This window comes from Homalodisca vitripennis, chromosome 2 (assembly GCF_021130785.1).
Source record: "Homalodisca vitripennis isolate AUS2020 chromosome 2, UT_GWSS_2.1, whole genome shotgun sequence".
NCBI lineage: Eukaryota > Metazoa > Arthropoda > Insecta > Hemiptera > Cicadellidae > Homalodisca > Homalodisca vitripennis.
Window position 1 is genome coordinate 75,473,698 of NC_060208.1, and position 21,456 is coordinate 75,495,153.

The 21,456-nt window shown below is 34.5% G+C and overlaps 1 protein-coding gene across 1 annotated transcript; it reads left to right on the forward strand.

Annotated features, from left to right (window-relative positions):
• The first annotated feature begins 2,157 nt into the window (after positions 1-2,157).
• Positions 2,158-21,125, forward strand: LOC124354195 (DNA-directed RNA polymerase III subunit RPC8). Its single transcript, XM_046804476.1, has 5 exons — positions 2,158-2,623; positions 5,821-6,004; positions 6,919-7,056; positions 18,219-18,343; positions 21,000-21,125. The coding sequence occupies exons 1-5, from the start codon at positions 2,513-2,515 to the stop codon at positions 21,051-21,053; spliced, it is 612 nt and encodes a 203-aa protein (XP_046660432.1). The 5' UTR covers positions 2,158-2,512; the 3' UTR covers positions 21,054-21,125.
• The last annotated feature ends 331 nt before the right edge of the window (positions 21,126-21,456 follow it).

Below are 21,456 nucleotides of genomic sequence, written 5' to 3' on the forward strand. Positions count from 1 at the left end.
GGCACTTGTTTGGTTTAGTCTCAGGAGCGACTTTTATACGAGAACGCCCCGTCTAACGGTGGATTTAATTTAGACGATAGGAGCTCTGACGGCCGACACCACCTTTTTGACGTTGGTATATTAAAGTTCAGCTTACAGAGCATTTGTGTACAAAGTTTCATTGCGGGCACTTGTTTGGTTAAGTCTCAGGAGTGACTTTTATACGAGAACGCCCGTCTAACGGTGCATTTAATTTTGACGATAGGACCTCTGACGGCCGACACCACCTATTTGACGTTGGTATATTAAAGTTCAGCTTATAGAGCATCTGTGTACAAAGTTTCATTGCGGGCACTTGTTTGGTTTAGTCTCAGGAGTGACTTTTATTCGAGAACGCCCCGTCTAACCGTGCATTTAATTTAGACGATAGGACCTCTGACGGCCGACACCACCTTTTTGACGTTGGTATATTAAAGTTCAGCTTACAGAGCATCTGTGTACAAAGTTTCATTGCGGGCCCTTGTTTGGTTTAGTCTCAGGAGCGACTTTTATACGAGAACGCCCCGTCTAACGGTGCATTTAATTTTGACGATAGGACCTCTGACGGCCGACACCACCTTTTTGACGTTGGTATATTAAAGTTCAGCTTACAGAGCATCTGTGTACAAAGTTTCATTGCGGGCACTTGTTTGGTTTAGTCTCAGGAGTGACTTTTATACGAGAACGCCCGTCTAACCGTGCATTTAATTTTGACGATAGGACCTCTGACGGCCGACACCACCTATTTGACGTTGGTATATTAAAGTTCAGCTTACAGAGCATCTGTGTACAAAGTTTCATTGCGGGCACTTGTTTGGTTTAGTCTCAGGAGCGACTTTTATACGAGAACGCCCCGTCTAACGGTGCATTTAATTTCGACGATAGGACCTCTGACGGCCGACACCACCTATTTGACGTTGGTATATTAAAGTTCAGCTTATAGAGCATCTGTGTACAAAGTTTCATTGCGGGCACTTGTTTGGTTTAGTCTCAGGAGTGACTTTTATTCGAGAACGCCCCGTCTAACGGTGCATTTAATTTAGACGATAGGACCTCTGACGGCCGACACCACCTTTTTGACGTTGGTATATTAAAGTTCAGCTTACAGAGCATCTGTGTACAAAGTTTCATTGCGGGCACTTGTTTGGTTAAGTCTCAGGAGTGACTTTTATACGAGAACGCCCGTCTAACGGTGCATTTAATTTAGACGATAGGACCTCTGACGGCCGACACCACCTATTTGACGTTGGTATATTAAAGTTCAGCTTACAGAGCATCTGTGTACAAAGTTTCATTGCGGGCACTTGTTTGGTTTAGTCTCAGGAGCGACTTTTATACGAGAACGCCCCGTCTAACGGTGGATTTAATTTAGACGATAGGAGCTCTGACGGCCGACACCACCTTTTTGACGTTGGTATATTAAAGTTCAGCTTACAGAGCATCTGTGTACAAAGTTTCATTGCGGGCACTTGTTTGGTTAAGTCTCAGGAGTGACTTTTATACGAGAACGCCCGTCTAACCGTGCATTTAATTTTGACGATAGGACCTCTGACGGCCGACACCACCTATTTGACGTTGGTATATTAAAGTTCAGCTTATAGAGCATCTGTGTACAAAGTTTCATTGCGGGCACTTGTTTGGTTTAGTCTCAGGAGCGACTTTTATACGAGAACGCCCCGTCTAACGGTGCATTTAATTTAGACGATAGGACCTCTGACGGCCGACACCACCTTTTTGACGTTGGTATATTAAAGTTCAGCTTATAGAGCATCTGTGTACAAAGTTTCATTGCGGGCACTTGTTTGGTTAAGTCTCAGGAGTTACTTTTATACGAGAACGCCCGTCTAACGGTGCATTTAATTTAGACGATAGGACCTCTGACGGCCGACACCACCTTTTTGACGTTGGTATATTAAAGTATAATTAAAGTATATTAACGGGAATTCTTTGTGGTAAGTAATAAATACGATTAACTGTGTAGATTTTGTGAAAGATCGTTTTTTAATAATTAGTTTTATACTATTATTTCAGATTTTTGAATGTTTGTTAGCGCCTTCAGATTGTTGACTGCAAAATTGTTGCACGGAATACAGACGGACGATAAAGTGACGCTAACTTCACGGTGGTGGTGGCCGGTGGTTATTATGATTGTTTTGTAGCACGTACCATAATAAAGACGTAAATAAGAAATAATTCACACTATCCTTCATTGAAATGTTGATTCACTTCAAATTTATATTAATTTAAGTCCAAGAGGTGTAATTGTGGCAAGCAAGTGTATTATGCCAGTTTTATTAATTATATTACAATAAGTAAATAAATAAGATCGTTAATCGTTGTTCCTATACTTACTAACTTAAATTCGCGAATACGCAAATTTAGCTAAAATTTATTAGCTACACGAATGTAGGTTAATCATATCCAAAACCTTAAAATGTGAAAATTATGAGTGATCTGGTATTGTAGAAGATCTTACCTGCATACTGAAACGAAGATGTTCATTTTATCTGAGTTTAAAGATGTTGTGCGGACGCCTCCAGTTGTGTTTGATAAAAAACTTAAAGTATCAATCACTGAACATCTGAACTGTAAACTTGCAAACAAGGTAGGCTTAATATAAGTTGGAAGGAGGCTAGAATAACATTTAACTGATATCACAAATTTCCATAACCCTCAGGCTCTAGGGATAAACCTATTTCCCATGATCAAATTTTGTTCAATGTTGCAGGTGTTCTCTTTCTGCAGTATAGAAAGCAGCCACCTCCAAAATTGAATTAGGATAACAAATTATTGATTAGATATATCTAGACTAAGGAATATAGTTATTTACAGTCAATTATTGTGAGCTCTTTTTAATGTAGGCCTATACGACAATCGTATCATCGATATTCATGAGCAATGAATCCTCAATACAACTAAATGAAAACAAATTACATTAGAAATATTTTAAATTACAGTATATTCAGGCTCTATTATTTCTTAAAAAGTAAGGGTACTAGGGTACGATAAGCGGACCCGGTTTTTTGTATCGAAATTGGCAAACGATATTACTTAACCATAACCATTGATATAATCAATCGATACTGATTAATTATTTTGAACAAATAAATAATCTATAACAACAGCTTTAAACACTTTCGAATAATACACGTAAGGTAATATTTCAATTTTATATATAAGTAACATAATTTTTAATTATTAAAAATGGCAGTCAATTTTAGAAAATTACACGACAATGCTTTGAAAGATGATAAGACATGTTTTACGTGGCTTCAACATGTTGGAGTCGACCGAAAAATCCATTATGTGAAATTTGTGGGAAAGAAACAACTGTAACTGTGAGAGGAGCAAATATGGTCGTCTTCAGTTTTCCTAATTTTGCTTATAATAATTTGTTTCATCACTGTAAATATTAAATCCATATTTTAATTTAAAACGTATGATTGTTATTGAGAACTATAGATTTTAATATCGATTGATAGTCTAGGATTTGAGATGTGAATATTAGGTATCGATGATTACATTCTTCAATATAAAAAATCGGGTAGGGTCCAATAAGCGGACCCGGTTTTTTATATCGAAGAATATAATCATCGATACCTAATATTCGCATATCGAATCATAGACTATCAATCGATATAAAAGTAATAACAATCATATGTTTAAATTAAAATGTGAATTTAATGATAACAAATAATAAATGAACATAACCAAAATCAGGGAAACTCATAACTTTAACTAAATGAAACAGAACGAAAACGTTTTTACTAAAGTTGTGTCCACCATTACCTTCTTTTTTGCATCTGAAGACGACCATGTTAGCTCCTCTGACAGTTACATTTGTTATCTTTCCACAAATATCACATAATGGATTCTTAGGTACTAACCCAACATCCTGAAGCCATAAAAAACATATTTTATCGTCTTTTAAAGCAATTTCGTGAAGCTTCCTTTGAAGATTTACGGCCATTTTAATACACAATGTTACTTATGTGAAATTTAAAATATTACCTTAATTGTATTATTTGAAAGTGTTTACAGCTGTTCATATAGATTATTTAAGTTGTTAAAAATAATTCATCAGTATCGATTGATTATATCGATGGTTATGATTTTAAGTAATATCGTTTGCCAATTTCGATATAAAAAACCGGGTCCGCTTATTGGACCCTACCCAAAAAATCAGGTCCGCTTATCGTCCCTACCCAAATAATGTAACATTCACCAGCAGATTTTTGAAAATGTTGTTACTAGTGCCAAATAGGGTAAATAAATGAACAGTAAAAATTTGAAAGTGTTGCAATGTAAATGTAACCAATTTTAATGAAATTGCAATATGGAAATAATTTATAAACATAAGAAGAATATCCTAATCATTGTTCAACAACTAAAACATAATCGGCTGATTTCTAACATTAATTATAAGCGAATAATGTGTGTTACCACTTATATGATTAACCCTACAATCCCTAAGCATCATGATCGTAGTTCATTTACACCATGCACAACTGCTAACATTGTGGTCGTGTTGCACCATGCACCATGCAACACATTATATCACACATTCATTATTGCATCAGTTATAACCACATAAACATAGTAGCCTATGTGTTATATATCATTAGTTCATTGCGAATCAAAATATTATAAGTAAAACAATTATTTTATTTTCACAGAAATCTCTGTTGGTAGCACTAACAAATACCAATAATATGAGATAAATACATATATAAGATATGTATATAAGACACCTTGTATATTTATTAAATTTATTTAATAGTATTATGAAAGTTTTGAAACTGCTATTTATGTTGAAGGAAGAAAATGCTATTATATAAAATTGATAATGACAACTTATGTTTCTCAATTTTAAAAATTTGGTACTAAAAGATGTATTTTGGTCCTTAAATAGGCCTACTTTACTAGGATCAAAAGACATAATATATATATATGTTTATATATAATTTACTAATTTCCAACCAGATTTTAAGGTTAAATATCTAGGGTTGTTGATAAAATAAGTCTTTTAGTGATAAGTGCTCAAGAATTTATTGGCTAATAATTGTTTTTCCCTTTTAACACATTGACTGCACCCGACTTAATTCAGCTGTCCTAAATTCAGAACACGTCACGTGCCACAGTAAAGGTGTTAACAACATAATATAGTTTACTGTTATCATGTTGACTTCTAGCAAAATTAACTAACTTTTAATCTAGCTACCTTAAAATCGAAATATGCATCATGCAACACTGAAGATGTTATAAAAGGCTTCTGAGTGTATAATAAGTAAATATAAATTTGTCTGTACATGAACATCATGAGAAATCAATACTTGCCATTTTCAGAGTGAAATACTGTATTTCTAATTAACATTGTGGTTTTTCCGGTTTACATCATATTGAAATGTTGCTTACACAATTAAACTCGTGAAATATTTGAGTCTTGTTGTGGAAAGCCATCTTCATCTGTTGACCGAATGTGAGCAATGTTTTGACATGTTGTGATTGAAAACTTGGATGTAAATTACATCATCAGTCGCACATTCCTACAAACCAAGGTTACTTACCTAATGTATTTTTTCAAAAAAGTTTCAATTATCACGATATCTTTTAAATGCTAGATTTATTATCAAATCATACTTTATTTACAGTTTGTACATAAATAAAGATACAAACATTGAAAGATTCATCACCTTTTTTGCTTAAATTATTTTATAATAAACTATAACTTTGTTATTATTTATATGCTGTGTATGATATAAATATTCCATTGCACAAATTAATATTAAGACATTTTTACAGGTTGTTCCCAAGGTCGGTTTGTGCATCACATTGTTTGACATCCAAAAACTGGAAGATTCTTACATTTTTCCAGGAGATGGTGGTGCACACACAAAAGTTGAGTTTAGATTTGTAGTGTTTCGACCTTTTATTGATGAAATAATTATTGGCAAAATACGCAGTTGTACAAAAGATGGTGTACACAGTGAGTACAGCAGATTTTAAAAGGTTAAGTTTTATTCTAGTTTGTACAGGGAGATATTTTATCACTATAGTCAATAGTCTTTATTTATCTTTTGTATGTCTAAAACAATGAATAGTGGCTATTGATATAAATACTAATAACATACCAATGTATGTGTATACAAAACTGTTTTCATAAAATGATACTGTAATAAAGAGTTGGATTTTTTTAACAGATTAAAGAGTTTTGTTCATTCAAATCTTATAACAGTTTAAAAGCTTTTGGTCATTTTCAGATTTTATCTTATTCAGTATTTTTTTTTTTCAAATTTTATCATTTTTTTACATTTTTAATAGTTTAAATTATTAATTTGTTGAAAGTTGAATTAGGAATGTCCAAAATTTTATGAAAAATATTAATACTCTGAATATCTAGATGTTACTTCCTTAATCAAACTGAAGGATATCCTCACTTACAAAAGAACTGTTTTCAAATAAGTAAATAAGTTGTTTCAATTATGTTCAACAAATATTATCTGTGGCAATTATTTTATATGTAGAAATTAATCTATATTTAATATCACCATAACTATAAAATCTTTTCTTTTGCAGTAATATGGCTATAGGCCTACTGCAAAAACACACAACTTGTCTGTCTGCTTTTTATGTTTACTTGTCCAAACACTGCAGTATATTACACTAATAAACCATGCAAGCGTCAAGAATCACTCAATAAAGAAACTAATACGTGAACATTACGAGAATCGCTTACAAGCTGTGTTCTCCAACACTTTCCTATTATTTTAATATAATGACACCTCCCTTGAAAATGTTAGCTATGTCTCCTCAGGGGGGTGATTAATGCTGTTTGTTTAATTTATTGTTATTCTTAATCATTGTAGTTTTTATAAAATTAGTATTTCAGTAATTTTTCAGTTACATTGGGATTTTTTGATGACATACTGATTCCCCCAAGTAATCTGCAACATCCATCTCGGTTTGATGAGACTGAACAAGTCTGGGTATGGGAATTTGATAACGATGGAGACAAGCATGATCTGTTTATGGATCCAGGTATGTAAGTCTGTCTAAATATACACTTTATTAGACACCTTTCACGCTTATATAGCATAGCAAATAAACCAGAAAAGCCACTCACTTCGAACATCCAACCCCATTTAGTGTTAGTGATTGGAAGTTAAACATCAGTCAGGAATAACTAAGTTCTATTAAGTCTTAATGAGGGCAGGTATTTATTCGTTAAAAGTTCATTAACTAAATAGATATTCATTCCTCGTAGATCCATTCTGATGACAAAAATACATCCACAAGTCCAGCCAACACACTTACAGATGTAGACACATTTACTGACACCATACAGTTCCTGCAGCTTTAGAGGTCATAGTTGAATGCATTAAGATAGTGAAGCAGTTAGCTAAACAAGTTAGTTAATATAGTTAAATGCATTTGGGCTGCAGTATAATAAGTGGCCACCAACACAATTGAATAATGATTATCGAATGATTCGAATTATCGATATTCATGACCATACCAACGACTGAATGCAAAATGTCGGACCTTATAGATATTTCATTAGCAGATATTATAGATATTTCAAAGAGCATTGTGGTTTTGCTTGTTTTCGATCTTAGAAATTGATATATAAATATTAATATAATTTAGAAATTAAAATACAGGGTGATTCATGAAGTTCTCCCCCCACTTCTACAGCACATTGTACTAGTAAAAATAATGAAAAAAATGTTATATAAACATAGGTCCGAAAACGCTTCGTTAGCGAGTTACAGCTAGCGAAAGATTTCGCCTGAATTCCTGGGTAAAGAGTAAAATAAAGCCATACTGAACTTTTGGAAAGGTTAATTAAGTAAGAAATATCGTGGATTCTTATGTTATTTTTACCTGATAAAGCTAATAAAATAGGTTTCAGAACTGTACCTGTAGTAGTTTTTGAGGGGATTCAGGGTTAAATGCAAAAAATTGGGGCACGAAACAATGTTTTTTTAAGTTTGATGTACAATAACTTTGTTAAATTGGTAATAAATACATAAAATCAACAAACATTAATTGTAGAGAATTTTAATTCTGAGAAAATTGATATAATCAAAGTCTAAAATAAAACAGAAATAAGTACAAAAAAATCGATTTTATTCAGTATAATACATTACTAGTTTTAAGCAAAATTAATCAGGTTGGGCCAACCGTACGCTCCTTTTTATAATAGATGTTCGAAAATGAGGCCATCATTATCAATACATTTTGCAGCACGTTTGTGTATTGCTTTTGTTGCGTTTCTTAATTTTTCAGGACTTCCCTGTATCTGCACAGCCGAATCCATAATACGGGCAATTAATTTATCACGAGAATTCACTTTTGTCTTGTATACAATGTCTTTCATCCATCCCCAGATGCAATAATCCAATGGAGATAGATCTGGTGATCTTGGTGGCCAAGGGTGAGGCCCTCCACGACCAATCCAGTGTCCAGGAAATTGATGATTTAAGTAAGCAGAAACGGCACGTGAAAAGTGGGGAGGTGCTCCGTCATGCTGGAAGTACAAATTTTGTCTGAGATGTAAAGGAACATTCTCTAACAGCTGCGGCAACTCTTCTTGAAGGAAATGCAAATAGAACTCAGCATTTAGGCGTCCAGGTAATATGAAAAGTCCAGTCAGCCGATTGTGCAAAAGGCCCACACCAGACATTGACGCTAAATCGGTGTTGAAAGTTCTGTTCCACTACCTCATGTGGATTTTCTTCTGCCCATGAGTGTTCATTGTGCAAGTTATTGACACCATCCCGAGTGAATTGTGCCTCATCCGTAAACAAAATACACTTGTAGAGTTGATTACTAATATTCAAAAAGTTGCAAAACTCCAAGCGAAGCGGACCATCCCCTAGCTGTAGATGTTGAATCTTTTGTTTATGAAACGGATAAAATTTGTTTCGATTAAGTGACCTCCACACCGTTGACTGCGAAACTCCTATCCGCCTAGAAATACGTCGTGTACTTACACCTGGACTGCGAATTGAACAGCATTAATAACAATATCATCATCAAGTTGGACAGCTCGTTCATAATTGGTTCTAGTATACTTGGTAGTGATCCTGTTTCCCGAAGAGTACGAAAAGTTCCTGAAATTGTTTTGGTATCTGGAATCCTCCTATTAGGGTAACGTAGTTCATATTCTTCTACAGCAGCTGTAGCATTACCATTACAGTAACCCAAAATAAAAACCATATCAGCGTATTCCTCTGATGTAAATAAGTAAGGCATTTTTGCGCTGAATAAATAATCGAATTATAACTCACAGAAAAATTGCATTTAATAACACGATTCACAGAACCCGATCTCCTGCTGTAGCTTGCAAAACACCACTAATACACAGTTCTAACGTAACAGTACAGAATTACCATTGTTGATCAGCTGTTATTCATGCGTTACCAACTTAGAAATTAATAAAACAAAAAACTGCATTTCGATGATTAGTAAACAATAATGGGAAAAGGTTTGCTTCATTTATTTTCGAACATTTGATGTAAATTTTTTATTAAAAAAAAATAAAACGTAATAAAACATGATATTTTTATTTACAAACAAATTTATTTAACAGTTTAATCTTGTTTTCTTAATTTATCTCATCATTAAGGAACAAACATTTTGTTTTTGTTTTATTTTAACTAAATACCGTACGGTATTTCTTTACAGCTAGTAATGTATTATACTGAATAAAATCTATTTTTTTGTACTTATTTCTGTTTTATTTTTAGACGTTGATTATATCAATTTTCTCAGAATTAAATTCTCTACAATTAATGTTTGTTGATTTTATGTATTTATTACCAATTTAACAAAGTTATTGTACATCAAACTTAAAAAAACATTTGTTTCGTGCCCCAATTTTTTTGCATTTAACCCTGAATCCCTCAAAAACTACTACAGGTACAGGTTCTGAAACCTATTTTATTAGCTTTATCAGGTAAAAATACATAAGAATCCACGATATTTCTTACTTAATTAACCTTTCCAAAAGTTCAGTATGGCTTTATTTTACTCTTTACCCAGGAATTCAGGCGAAATCTTTCGCTAGCTGTAACTCGCTAACGAAGCGTTTTCGGACCTATGTTTATATAACATTTTTTCATTATTTTTACTAGTGTTATAAGTGTAGAAGTAGTGTTTACAATTGTAGAAGTGGGGGGAGAACTTCATGAATCACCCTGTATAATTATGACAAAACAATGACTTCACTTACCTTTTGTATTTTCAAGGATAAATGTGACTGCTTGTGAAACAAAGAAGACACGTATGTCACTGTTCTTGTCACCTTTAGTCAATAACGAAACACGTGATTTTAATTTTAAATTTATTTCCAAACACGATTTTACTTTGAATTAATTTTGAGCGAACTGAATTAAGTTTTATGCGAACTGAATTAAGTTTTATGCTTTTAAAATCGTATAATGGTGAAGCTGTACTTTTATTATGTAAATAAATGTATTTGTTTTAGATTGCATAAAATAACTAAACTATATTTAAACAACGTTTGAGCAGCGTAGTATTTACGATTACTTTAGCCAATCTGAAATGGTATTTCTGTAGGTTTTGATGCCGTCAAAAGTACATTCATTAATTAAAAAGTCTCAGTTTGTTTGATTTCAACTAAAATGGTACATAATTTTTCATAATATTCATAATACCAAATTTAGAATGTTCAAAAAAGTCACCTCAAGATCGTTCTTAGATACATCATGTTTGTTCTTAATGTTCTTGTGATATTCGTCTTTAATTATAGTTTTCATCTCGTCAATACAAACTGGACAATTCTGATTTAAAGGAGCAAGGTCATTCCAGGATCAAAAAGCTTTATTGTCATTAAATACAAAAGTGTACAATAGACATTGTCATGAACATAGTAAACATGTACTATAAATAAAAAGTATATTACAGTACATTGTTAAAAATTAAAAATTGATAAAATAAAATACACAGTTTATCAAATAGAATTACACAAAACAGGAATAAAAAACCATTAAGTACCAACAGTATGACAAAAGACCTTCAACGCTAACACTTAAAATTCGAACAATTAAAATTACCGCTTAAACACATATACAGGTGACTGCCGGGAACCGGACGAATTTGCAACAGCTGTTACATTGTTGTTACACGTTCTAGGGAGATTGAGGTTATGTCATTGTTTTGAGTGAGCTTTACCATTTTTAGTCACGATGGATCAGTGGTCAGTTCAGCATCGTGTTTTTGCATATGACACATTTATTAAAAATGGCGAATCCGTTATCAAAACACAGCGTATCTTCCGATGCCACTTTAATATTGCGCGAAATGACACGGTTCCAAGCCGGAATACATTGCTAAGATGGGTGCACAAGTTTAGTGAACAACAGGAACAGTATCAAAGAAAAAGCCACCCCGGTCCAGCAAGAACAGTGAGAACACCAGACAACATCGCTAGAAGTGAGAACTGCTTTGATGAGGAGCCCGGGTCGCTCTGCACGAAGACACGCACAAGAGCTACGCATGAAGCGCGATTCTGTCAGAATAATTTTAAAATCAGATTTGAAATTTCATCCCTATAAAATACAGGTGGTACAGCAACTGAAAGAGAGGGACTATGGACAAAGAGAAGATTTCGCAGTACGTATGCAGGTGTTGTTTTACTGATAATCCTGATGTAATGATGTTAATGAGCGACGAAGCTCACTTCCACTTAAACGGTTCAGTGAACAAACAGAACTTACGATATTGGGCTCCTGAAAATCCATGTAACTTTCATGAAAAACCACTCCACTCTCCAAAAGTAACGGTTTTGGTGTGCTGTAGGCCACTTTGTGATAATTGGTCCCTTTTTTTTGAGGAAAATGGAGTCACAGTGACAGTGAATTCTGCACGCTATGTTCACATGTTGGAAACATATCTCAAGCTACAACTTCGGAGGCGAGGAATAAACGTGAAAAATGTTTACTTCCAACAAAGATGGGGCTACAGCGCATACTGCCACTGCATCAATGCGAGTTGTGAAGAAGATATTCCCTGGCAAGTTGATTTCACGTTTTGGTGACGTGCCGTGGGCCGCCGAGGTCACCAGATTTGTCGCCCTGTGACTATTTCTTATGGGGGTATTTGAAAGCTCGTGTATATGTTCACAAACCACGAACATTATTGCAGCTAAAAGATGCAATCACCGAAGAGGTGAATTTGATTGGACAAGACATGTTGATGAGAGTGCGTAATGATTTTCTCCAGAGGTTGGAAACCTGTATCCAGGTTAACGGCCATCACATGCCATGACATCATCTTTAAGAAATAAACCCAAACTAGGATAAAAGGTTCCATAAAACATATGTTTTTTGAAATGGTAATGTTTTCACCAATATATATTCCACAATTAAATAATTTTACTATATAAAATAAGGTTGTACTATTCATTTAAAATACGTCCGGTTTCCCGGCAGTCACCCTGTATAAGTAAAAACCAAGTTAAAAACAGATACAACAATTTTTTTAATAACAAAGTTTATAGTTAACATTAATGTACTTGTACGAGGTCCAATCAAAAAGTATCCGACCTCGACGTGTATCGCGGCTTCTGCTGCCAATAATGAGATAAGATTTGTTGCGACAATAGTTCCTACTATGATAAGGAAAGGTACAAAGTCTTATCTTGATCCCCCGACTGGTTCGTCGGAGACGGGTCAGTATGTACTGATAAGTCAAGTGCGCGTATCGGTTTATCTCTAACTGTGAAGATGACGGAAAAAGTGGAACAACGTTATTGCATTAAAATTTTGCGTGAAACTCGGAGAAAAACAAAGTGAGACCATTCGGAAAATTCAGCTAGCATTCGAAAATGAGGCAATGAGTGTTATGCAGATTAAAGAGTGGTATAACCGTTTCAAAAGTGGTCGAACCTCGGCAGAAAAGTGACGCGCGCGCGTTCGGGCCGACCAAAAACAAGTCGAACTCGGGAAATCATCGAGAAAGCAAAAGTTTTGATCTGTGAAAATCGTCGAATGACTGTGGAGGAAGTAAGTACTGAGTTAGATGTCAGTTTCGGATCAGCTGAAGCAATTTTAACGGATGACTTGGGATTGCACCGGGTAGCCGCAAAATTTGTGCCAAAATTGCTGACAGACGAGCAGAAGCAACGGCGAATTGGATGTTGCCGAGGACATGCTGCAATGTTTGTGAGGATGATTGCGGACTTTTTGACATCGATAATAACTGGAGAACGAAAGTTGGGTCTATGGATATGACCCTGAGACCAAATTTCAGTCATCACAATGGCAGTCTCAGTCACAAACTGCCGAAAAGTGATTTTCAAGACTGCTTCCAGAAACGTCGCTGGAATCGTTGTGTTGCTTCTCAGGTGCTTATTTTGAAGAAAATTAACGCCAACTTTTTCAGGTAACTTCAGTTTTAACGTTGCAACCAAAAGGTAGGATACTTTTTGATTGGACCTCGTATTATTGTTAAACAATAGACAATCTTTATTTGTCCAAAACATTAATAAAAATGTATAACAATTAGTAAAAAAATCAAATAGAATGTTGCTAAGCTGCTCAATTTTAAAATTCTACATTGTAGATACAGTTCTTTATCAAAATTTGTTTTTATGTGTTTCTTGAACAAATTGACTGGCATAGTTTGAATGAAATTAGATTGTACATTATAAAATTTAATCCCTTGGTATGGGAGACTTTAAACTAAAGTTACACTTGTTATCAAACAGCCTATGCCTATTTCTTGTGTCATGATTATGAACTGCAGCTAATTCCTTAAAATATTTCTAAATTGCTTCTAACAAACATTAAAATGGATAAAACACCACATGGACAGCAATGTTAGTTCACCAAGTTTATTAAAAAAGGTTTACAATGCTCCTTAACTAGAAATGTTACTTTATAATTTCTAATGGCTTGTTTTTGTAAAACAAAGAGTCTTTTACCAGATTGAAAACTACCTCATATAGAGATTCCATAGTTTAGGTGACTAAAAATATGGGCATAGTAAACACAATACAGCACAGGAAGCATATTGTCAACATGGACAAAGAACAAGAGGAACGGACCAATGTCAACATCGTTAATCTTGGTTCAGCTGAAACAATGTTCATCTAATAGTTGTAAACCATTTGTCATTATATTGTAAACATTTGAAACATTGCCCAGTGTTTATAAATACATTTTGAGCCAATATCTGCATATTTATCACCATTGTTCTTGTCGTTGTCACTAGCTAGCCTTCTTCGACATAGATGAAATAACAGCTGTTAAGGACCTCACTGGTTTAAATAAAGAAAGCTGGCAAAAATTAATTATGAATATCTATAGGTAAAATGTTGTATTGGATAGTATCAATATTTAAACGATAATCATAATCCGATTGTGTGTTGATGGCCACTTATTATACTGTAGCCTGCACTTGGTCTTTGTGAACATTGATGAATTTATCATCTGGATGACCTTTCTGAAAGCAGTATCCTCTCTCTGTCTCTGATGAGCATCAATACAATGAAGGTAGTAAGGATCACTTTCTCTGTTTTAAGTTGTTAAACATTGATTTAGGTTGTTTAATTATTTTTATATTATTTCAATTTTTTTTATAAAATATGATACAATTTGAAACTAATATGCTATTGTGCTAATCAGTCACAAAAATGTCAGTAACAGTAATTTTAGCCTGATCTTGTCATATAATGTCTTTTTTACTATACAGCTGATCCCAACACCATGTGCAGTAAAAGTCAGGTGTACCAAACATCCGAATAGTACAGTAAAAATTCTCTTCAAACAACCATACAAAAAACAGAGTTTTATGATTTTTTTGACGAAACCCATAAAATATATGTGATATTTTTGAAATCAGGGAAAAAATTAATTCTTTTGATTAAAAATGGGTCTTTGCATTTAAAAAATTGACTCTACACCATCTGCTTGCTGGTCTTAAAAATTTTATTTATATTTGAAAAGTCAAAAAACATCATGTATATTTCATATAAAAAATGTTCCATTATAGGTACTAATAAAAGAACTGTGACAATTTTACAATTTTGGCCTAAAATAGTTATTTGATTACAGCGAGTGAATGAAGAAACCAATAACCACATTGATTTGTTGGTCTTGCCAAAACAATTTTGCTTTATCAAACATTCTAGGTGATCATACCAGAGTGCCAAGAATGGTAGAAGGGTAACCCCTCTCTTGAGTACAGATCTGGTACACATAAGGGTGAAGGTGAGATGAGGGGATGGGACTGGGGTGTGAAAAGTCTAACTTCTGGGCTTCTGAAGCTCTGGGTTCCTTTCTGATCGTCTTACAAGTAGAAATGCTTGTGATACATCTGTGTACCTGAATCTACTTATCTACGAAACTGAAGAGTGCTAGATATAAAATGAGTTCAAAATTTTATGCACACTGAAGGGATCATGAAAACTACAAGAGATACAGCAAAGATTAAATGTATCACAGATGTATCACAAGCATTTCTACCTGTAAGACGATCAGAAAGGAACCCAGAGCTTCAGAAGCCCAGAAATTAGACTTTTCACACCCCAGTCCCATCCCCTCATCTCACCTTCACCCTTATGTGTACCAGATCCATACTCAAGAGAGGGGTTACCCTTCTACCCTTCTTGGCACTCTGGTATGATCACCTAGAATGTTTGATAAAGCAAAATTGTTTTGGCATTATATTGGAACAGAATATGAGCATATGTGGATTTTCCAACAAATTGATTACGGTATGTTCATATGCTTAGCCAAGTATCTTGTTCTGTCACTTGAAGCAGTCTTAATGAACCAAGGGCTGCCTCACCCTTCATAAAAAGATGTATAGAAAGGCCAGGTGCTGAATGTCCCAAAGCCCAACGATCAATGTTTTTCCTCCATCTTTAGCCACCAGACAAGACAGCCAAATGTAATCATAGGTATCACGATGGTTTTGTAAAGTCAAACAACCATCATGGGACTCATACCCTAGGTTCTACTGCAGAACTATCTGCTGGTATTTGGAGTTACCGCCTCTCGATGCAGTAATGACTTGATATGCGGGTCAGCCTTTATATAACAATATACCTAAATATTTGACTTCCCTGGAGAAAGCTACTCTGCATCCCTTAAACCCTTTTAATGCCAGACATTTTTTCAGTGACCATGCGAAAAATGCCAGCCTGTTTTCAAAAAGTACATGCAAAGAATGCCAGGCCCTTTTTCCATAATTTGACAACTATTTTTTTTAATGTATAACTTTTTTATTTATTGAAGGAAATTATCCATTGAGGTGTTGTTTTTTATGTGATAATGTTGAGTGTTTAAAGAAAAAGAGTATTACAATTTTTACAAATTAATATAATTTATATTTGTAAAAAACAAAAAATAAAAAAAACAAAAACTTAAAAAAATGAGTTTGAACATATAAAAGTACCTTTATTATTAGCCTTAACTAAAAAGTAGTTACTGGCAATTGTATTATATTTAATTTTTAACACACTCACCAAATTTGAAGAACTTACCTTGAAAAATATAGAAATTACAGCATTTTATCGAAAACCTTGTAAAGTCTACATTTTACAGTAAAACTCAATAAGATATATTTTGGTCAGTTTCATTCAAAATGACTTTATTTACATGTGTTGTGTAGCCCAATGTATAAATTGTTTGTTGAAATAATAAAGAAAGTAGGTTACATAAAATTAAAATTAATTATTTACAAATATAGGGTACATAATTAAAAATTTTTTTAACACTTGTGTTTGTCGAAGCACAAAGTATGAATCCCCCTTTTTTACTCATGGTCAAATCTATTTACAATAATTACAAAACTAATAATAATATAAGCAAACTGAAATAAACAAAAGAAAAGCACGAATAATTCCCATTAAAACATAACCGAGCAAGCAACAACGTATTACCACAGCAACCAAAGACGCTCACGGTATGATTGAATGTGAATGAGGTTGAAAACAGCTGATATACGTCATCACATGTTGAGCATAGAGTAAAAATTTTTTTTTTTAATCAATAGTAGTAGTGTCTAGATACAGTATGCAAAGTTTAGTGGCATTTGGTCAATAATTAAAACTACAATATAACAAAATCCGGACGAGCGCCCCCAGCGCACGTCGGCATTTTTCTTAAAACCTAGTGACGCTCGCGGCGCACGTCGGCATTAAAAGGGTTAAAGACAGAGCCTGTAAAATGAAACTTTGTCTGGTGAGCGAAACCATAGTGGTTTTGAAGGATTTGACATTTACTCCCTCCTCGGCCACACCATATCCATAAAACATTCAAGGTATGTTGAATGAGTTCAGTTAATTAATACGTCATTTTTAACCCCCAACTACAATTACAAGGTCATCTGCATAACCCTCTACTTCATAGCCTTCCTTGCTGAATCTAGTCATAGATAATCAGCTACTAGACACTACAAAAGAGGTGACAGGACTCCTCCCTGAGGACAAATTTCAACTACAGGCTCACCACCTAACGTACCTGTTATTTTGCAGCTGGATAAAAATCAACCTGATCCACTGAATAGTGACCAGGCCTAAGCCCTTCCTTAGCACTGCTCTGTACATCATAATACTGTATTATTAACTATTAAAACACATTCAAAATTCCAAGTGTTATCGTTCTAACAGGGCACATTGCAACTGGCAACTTGTTTCTGTGGGCATCTTTCGCCATAGGCTTGAAGAATAGCCTTGTGAAGGCTGCCAACGTTTTGTTCAAGACTGTCCATATCCCATAATTTTGATGTTCCAATACTCACAATAAAACCCCCAATCAGTCAGTCTTAGTACTTTGTTTACTATTACGCAAAACCCTGTTATAAAATCAAACAGGATGGGTTTGTGATCAGAAAAAGATGTTGGAGGGTTAATATCTTTTCTGTCCCCTTTTCTCTTGTTATCCCTCTCCTTCCCCTTCTCCATATCCTGATTAATTAATTCAAGTTAAAATTTATAGAAGCTACTTTGACATTGTAGGAAAATTGTATTTTCTGTATGTTAAAAAAATTACTTCATTCTAAAAATAAACAATTTTCTCTAGAACGAAGAGATATTTTAATTCTCTTCTTGACTAATTATTGTATATGTGGTTTATTTTGAAAGTTGAACATTGTGTTACATGCTACTAAATACAATCTATTGCATCAGTTAGGGGCCACGTTCATAATTTAAGGTGTATGTCCAGGTGAAAAGCTCAAGTTCCGGGTTACTTCAGAACTTTTTGTAGAGACTTCTCCAGTCCAATGTCCAGACAATCCAGAGCTGCTCGAGACCATCAGCACCGAACCTAAAGTGCCTTATTCCATCACAGTAAGTGACCTTTAGATGACAATAAGTATGATATATCAATTTTTTTTGTTAGAAACCAGAGAAAAATATAAAATAATGCAAATATGAACTTATTAGAATACTATGTAACTTCCACATGACTTGAGATAGTAAGGTACTGTAAATGTAAAATATATACACAGTTTTGTAGAGAAAAAAAAAGATTACAACATATTTACTACAATAAGGATTTTTTGATACAATTTTAAGTAAGTACTACTTTTTTTGGCAGTAGGCATCCATAATGGTATTTGATGAATATTTTGGGCAAGTGTAACATCAGATAATGATGAATTGTTTTCACTGCCACTATAAATTTTCACAACCCAACTCACATTCCACCTGTTTATAATCATCCAGACTACCTGACAAGAAATCTGACAAAGAAATATCATCATGCACTTTATTTTACGTGACTTTCATCCTCAGAACTAATATTTTCATCATCGAATAGTTCACATATATAATGTGAACATTGAGGATCACCCATTTCACAACATAGCAATCAATTATAATCAACTAGCCTACATAACCTAGTAATATTAGCAACAAAGAATGTCAAGGCCATGCAGCACGTCACCAGATGCATAGTCCGTCAGCTGTATGCCGTGCAGCATTTGGATCGATATCAACTGAGCAATATTGTACATATAAACTATTTAAAATGAATTGGTATTTATTAGTAGAGGATTTGACTGGTGCAAGTTAAGTCTTTATAACTGAAATGGTTTTCACGTAATAATAGCGGAAAGTTGACCAACGGCTGTGCCGTCTTTATCAGTTCACAAGCAGTATTGATGAATGCCTGTGTCGTCGGTCAGTTGGAGGGTTAATAACAGGACAACTGAGATCAAATGAATTCAAAAGTTCAGATGTCAGATTGTCGGCAGATTTTTCCAGCTGCACTGTATTGTGAATCCGTTTCCGGTTACTACCGTCAGATTCTAGTTTTACCCTTAGGTTTGGCTTGTATGACACCCAGTCTGTGTTTCTCATATTTCTATACTGAACTTTTTCAAGTTCTAGGTCTCTGATTTTAAAACAGATGTGAGCATGATCAGAGAGGGAGGCCTTGTCAGACACATGCCAGTCGTGTATCCGACCAACCATACTCCCCGTCATCATGGTCACATCTATCACTTCCCTACCTGTCCACGTGCGAAATGTAGGAAAATTACCCACATCTGCAATTACTAGACTGCAGGACATTATGTACTCCAGAGGTGATTTACCTCTGCTGTTTTATATTGGTGCTGCCCCATGCCTTATTGCGTCACAGCCAATCACCAACTCCAAACCACTTCTACAATATGATCTACCATGGTAGCCTTCTCTCTTGAGGGCGTGGAATCCACATCCTCATACTGGATATATAATGATGTAATCAACAGGGTTTGTCCAGCACCAGCCCAATCAACCTGACTGTGGAGACATCCCTGGAACAAAATTCCAGAACAGGAATGCTGTTCACCTTGTTGCTTACAACAATACAAGCTCTGGCGTAATTAACATGGGTGCTAACAATTTCAACCCCTGCCATGGAAAGCCCTGATATTTTACCCTTACAAATCCAGGGTTCCTGTATCAGGGCCACGTGAATTTCTTCCGCCAAAAAACGTCTGCAGAACACAGCTGAAGCAGCTTTACTGTGCTACAGATTGACCTGAAGAACCTTGATTCCCATGGTTAGTTGTGAGGGCATCCTCAGCTAGTCTGCTTGACCCCCTAAATCGACACAACCAACTGCTGAATCTTCGTTGATGGTAGTTGAGCGTGATGAACAGGCAGACACCCAAAGCCAAACTGCCAGATGCAATAATTGCCTGATGTAACCTTTCCAGATTAAGATCTGTTGGGTTCTTAATTTCAGGATCCATAAAAGATCCCACGAATACCGAGGAAGTAAAAGGTCCGCCCAGTCAGAGCGCCAGGTAAGGTTATTTACACTTGGGAGGGCATGGGTCACCTCACACTGTGTGATTGGGGGACCCTCAGTCTTGCAAATGGCAAAACACAGCTGTAACAGCTAGAGGCAGAGAAAAGTGGAACATTTGGATTCTAACCATAAATAAATAAAATATTATAATAAATAAATATGTTGCATCAATTCAGTGACTTCAGCATTTTTCACACTGCCATCAATCATCCTTCTCAGTAAACACTTAGCTCTAAGGCGATAAGGATGTTAAAGAGAAAAAATAATCTACAATAAAATGGTGTAGTAAAGGCTTGTTAGATTTCTTGTGATGAGTATTGAATAAAATATATTTACTATTACATTGTGATCTTTTAAAGTTTTGATAAAATTATTTTAGTTAATTTGTACTATACATTTTGTATTGAGATTGAATGGAGTTGGAAGAGTATGTTACAGAGATGGACATCAGTCTGTAAGTAGATAGCAAAAACCAAATAGCCACCTAATCTACATATCAGATTATATAAAGCATGCGCCATATATCCTATTCTATATCCTTAAAAAGGGTTCTAATTTTCCAATTTGATAAAAGTAAACCTAGTCTTCCTTATCCATTCAATCTAATTTCAAGTAACTGAGATCTGGATTTTCTCTTTATATTCAACAGAATCTATTGTTGAATAGATGTACAACAATAAATATATATTATCTATGTTTCAGGCCACAATCAATGAACCAGGTTTAGGAGTTCTCTCTTGGTGGGATGGAGCGTAAAAACACTTCTATGTCGTGGATAAAACGTGATATTTATTTTGTTTTTATTAAATGTTAACATTTTGAAATAAGCTCAAGCCTCTTATTATTTCCTTTATCGTCATTAATGTGATTTTTTTAATTTCTCCATTTCCTCCGTTAAGTTAATAGTCAATTTTATAAAACTCAAACAACCTAAAATGAAAAAATTACATAGTTTTATTAACATTAGAGTGTTAATTGTAGCCACAAGAGATGAGTGAGTGGTTATTTACTCTGTCCCTCTCTGCAAGATCCTGGCAAGTTCCATACTTGCCTGAATAAACTGTCGGTTACAGTAAATTTTGTCTATTACTTCATGATTGAGAATTATGATATGTTCAGTTGTGCACAACTCTTATAAGCACTGTTGCACCATGGTGGA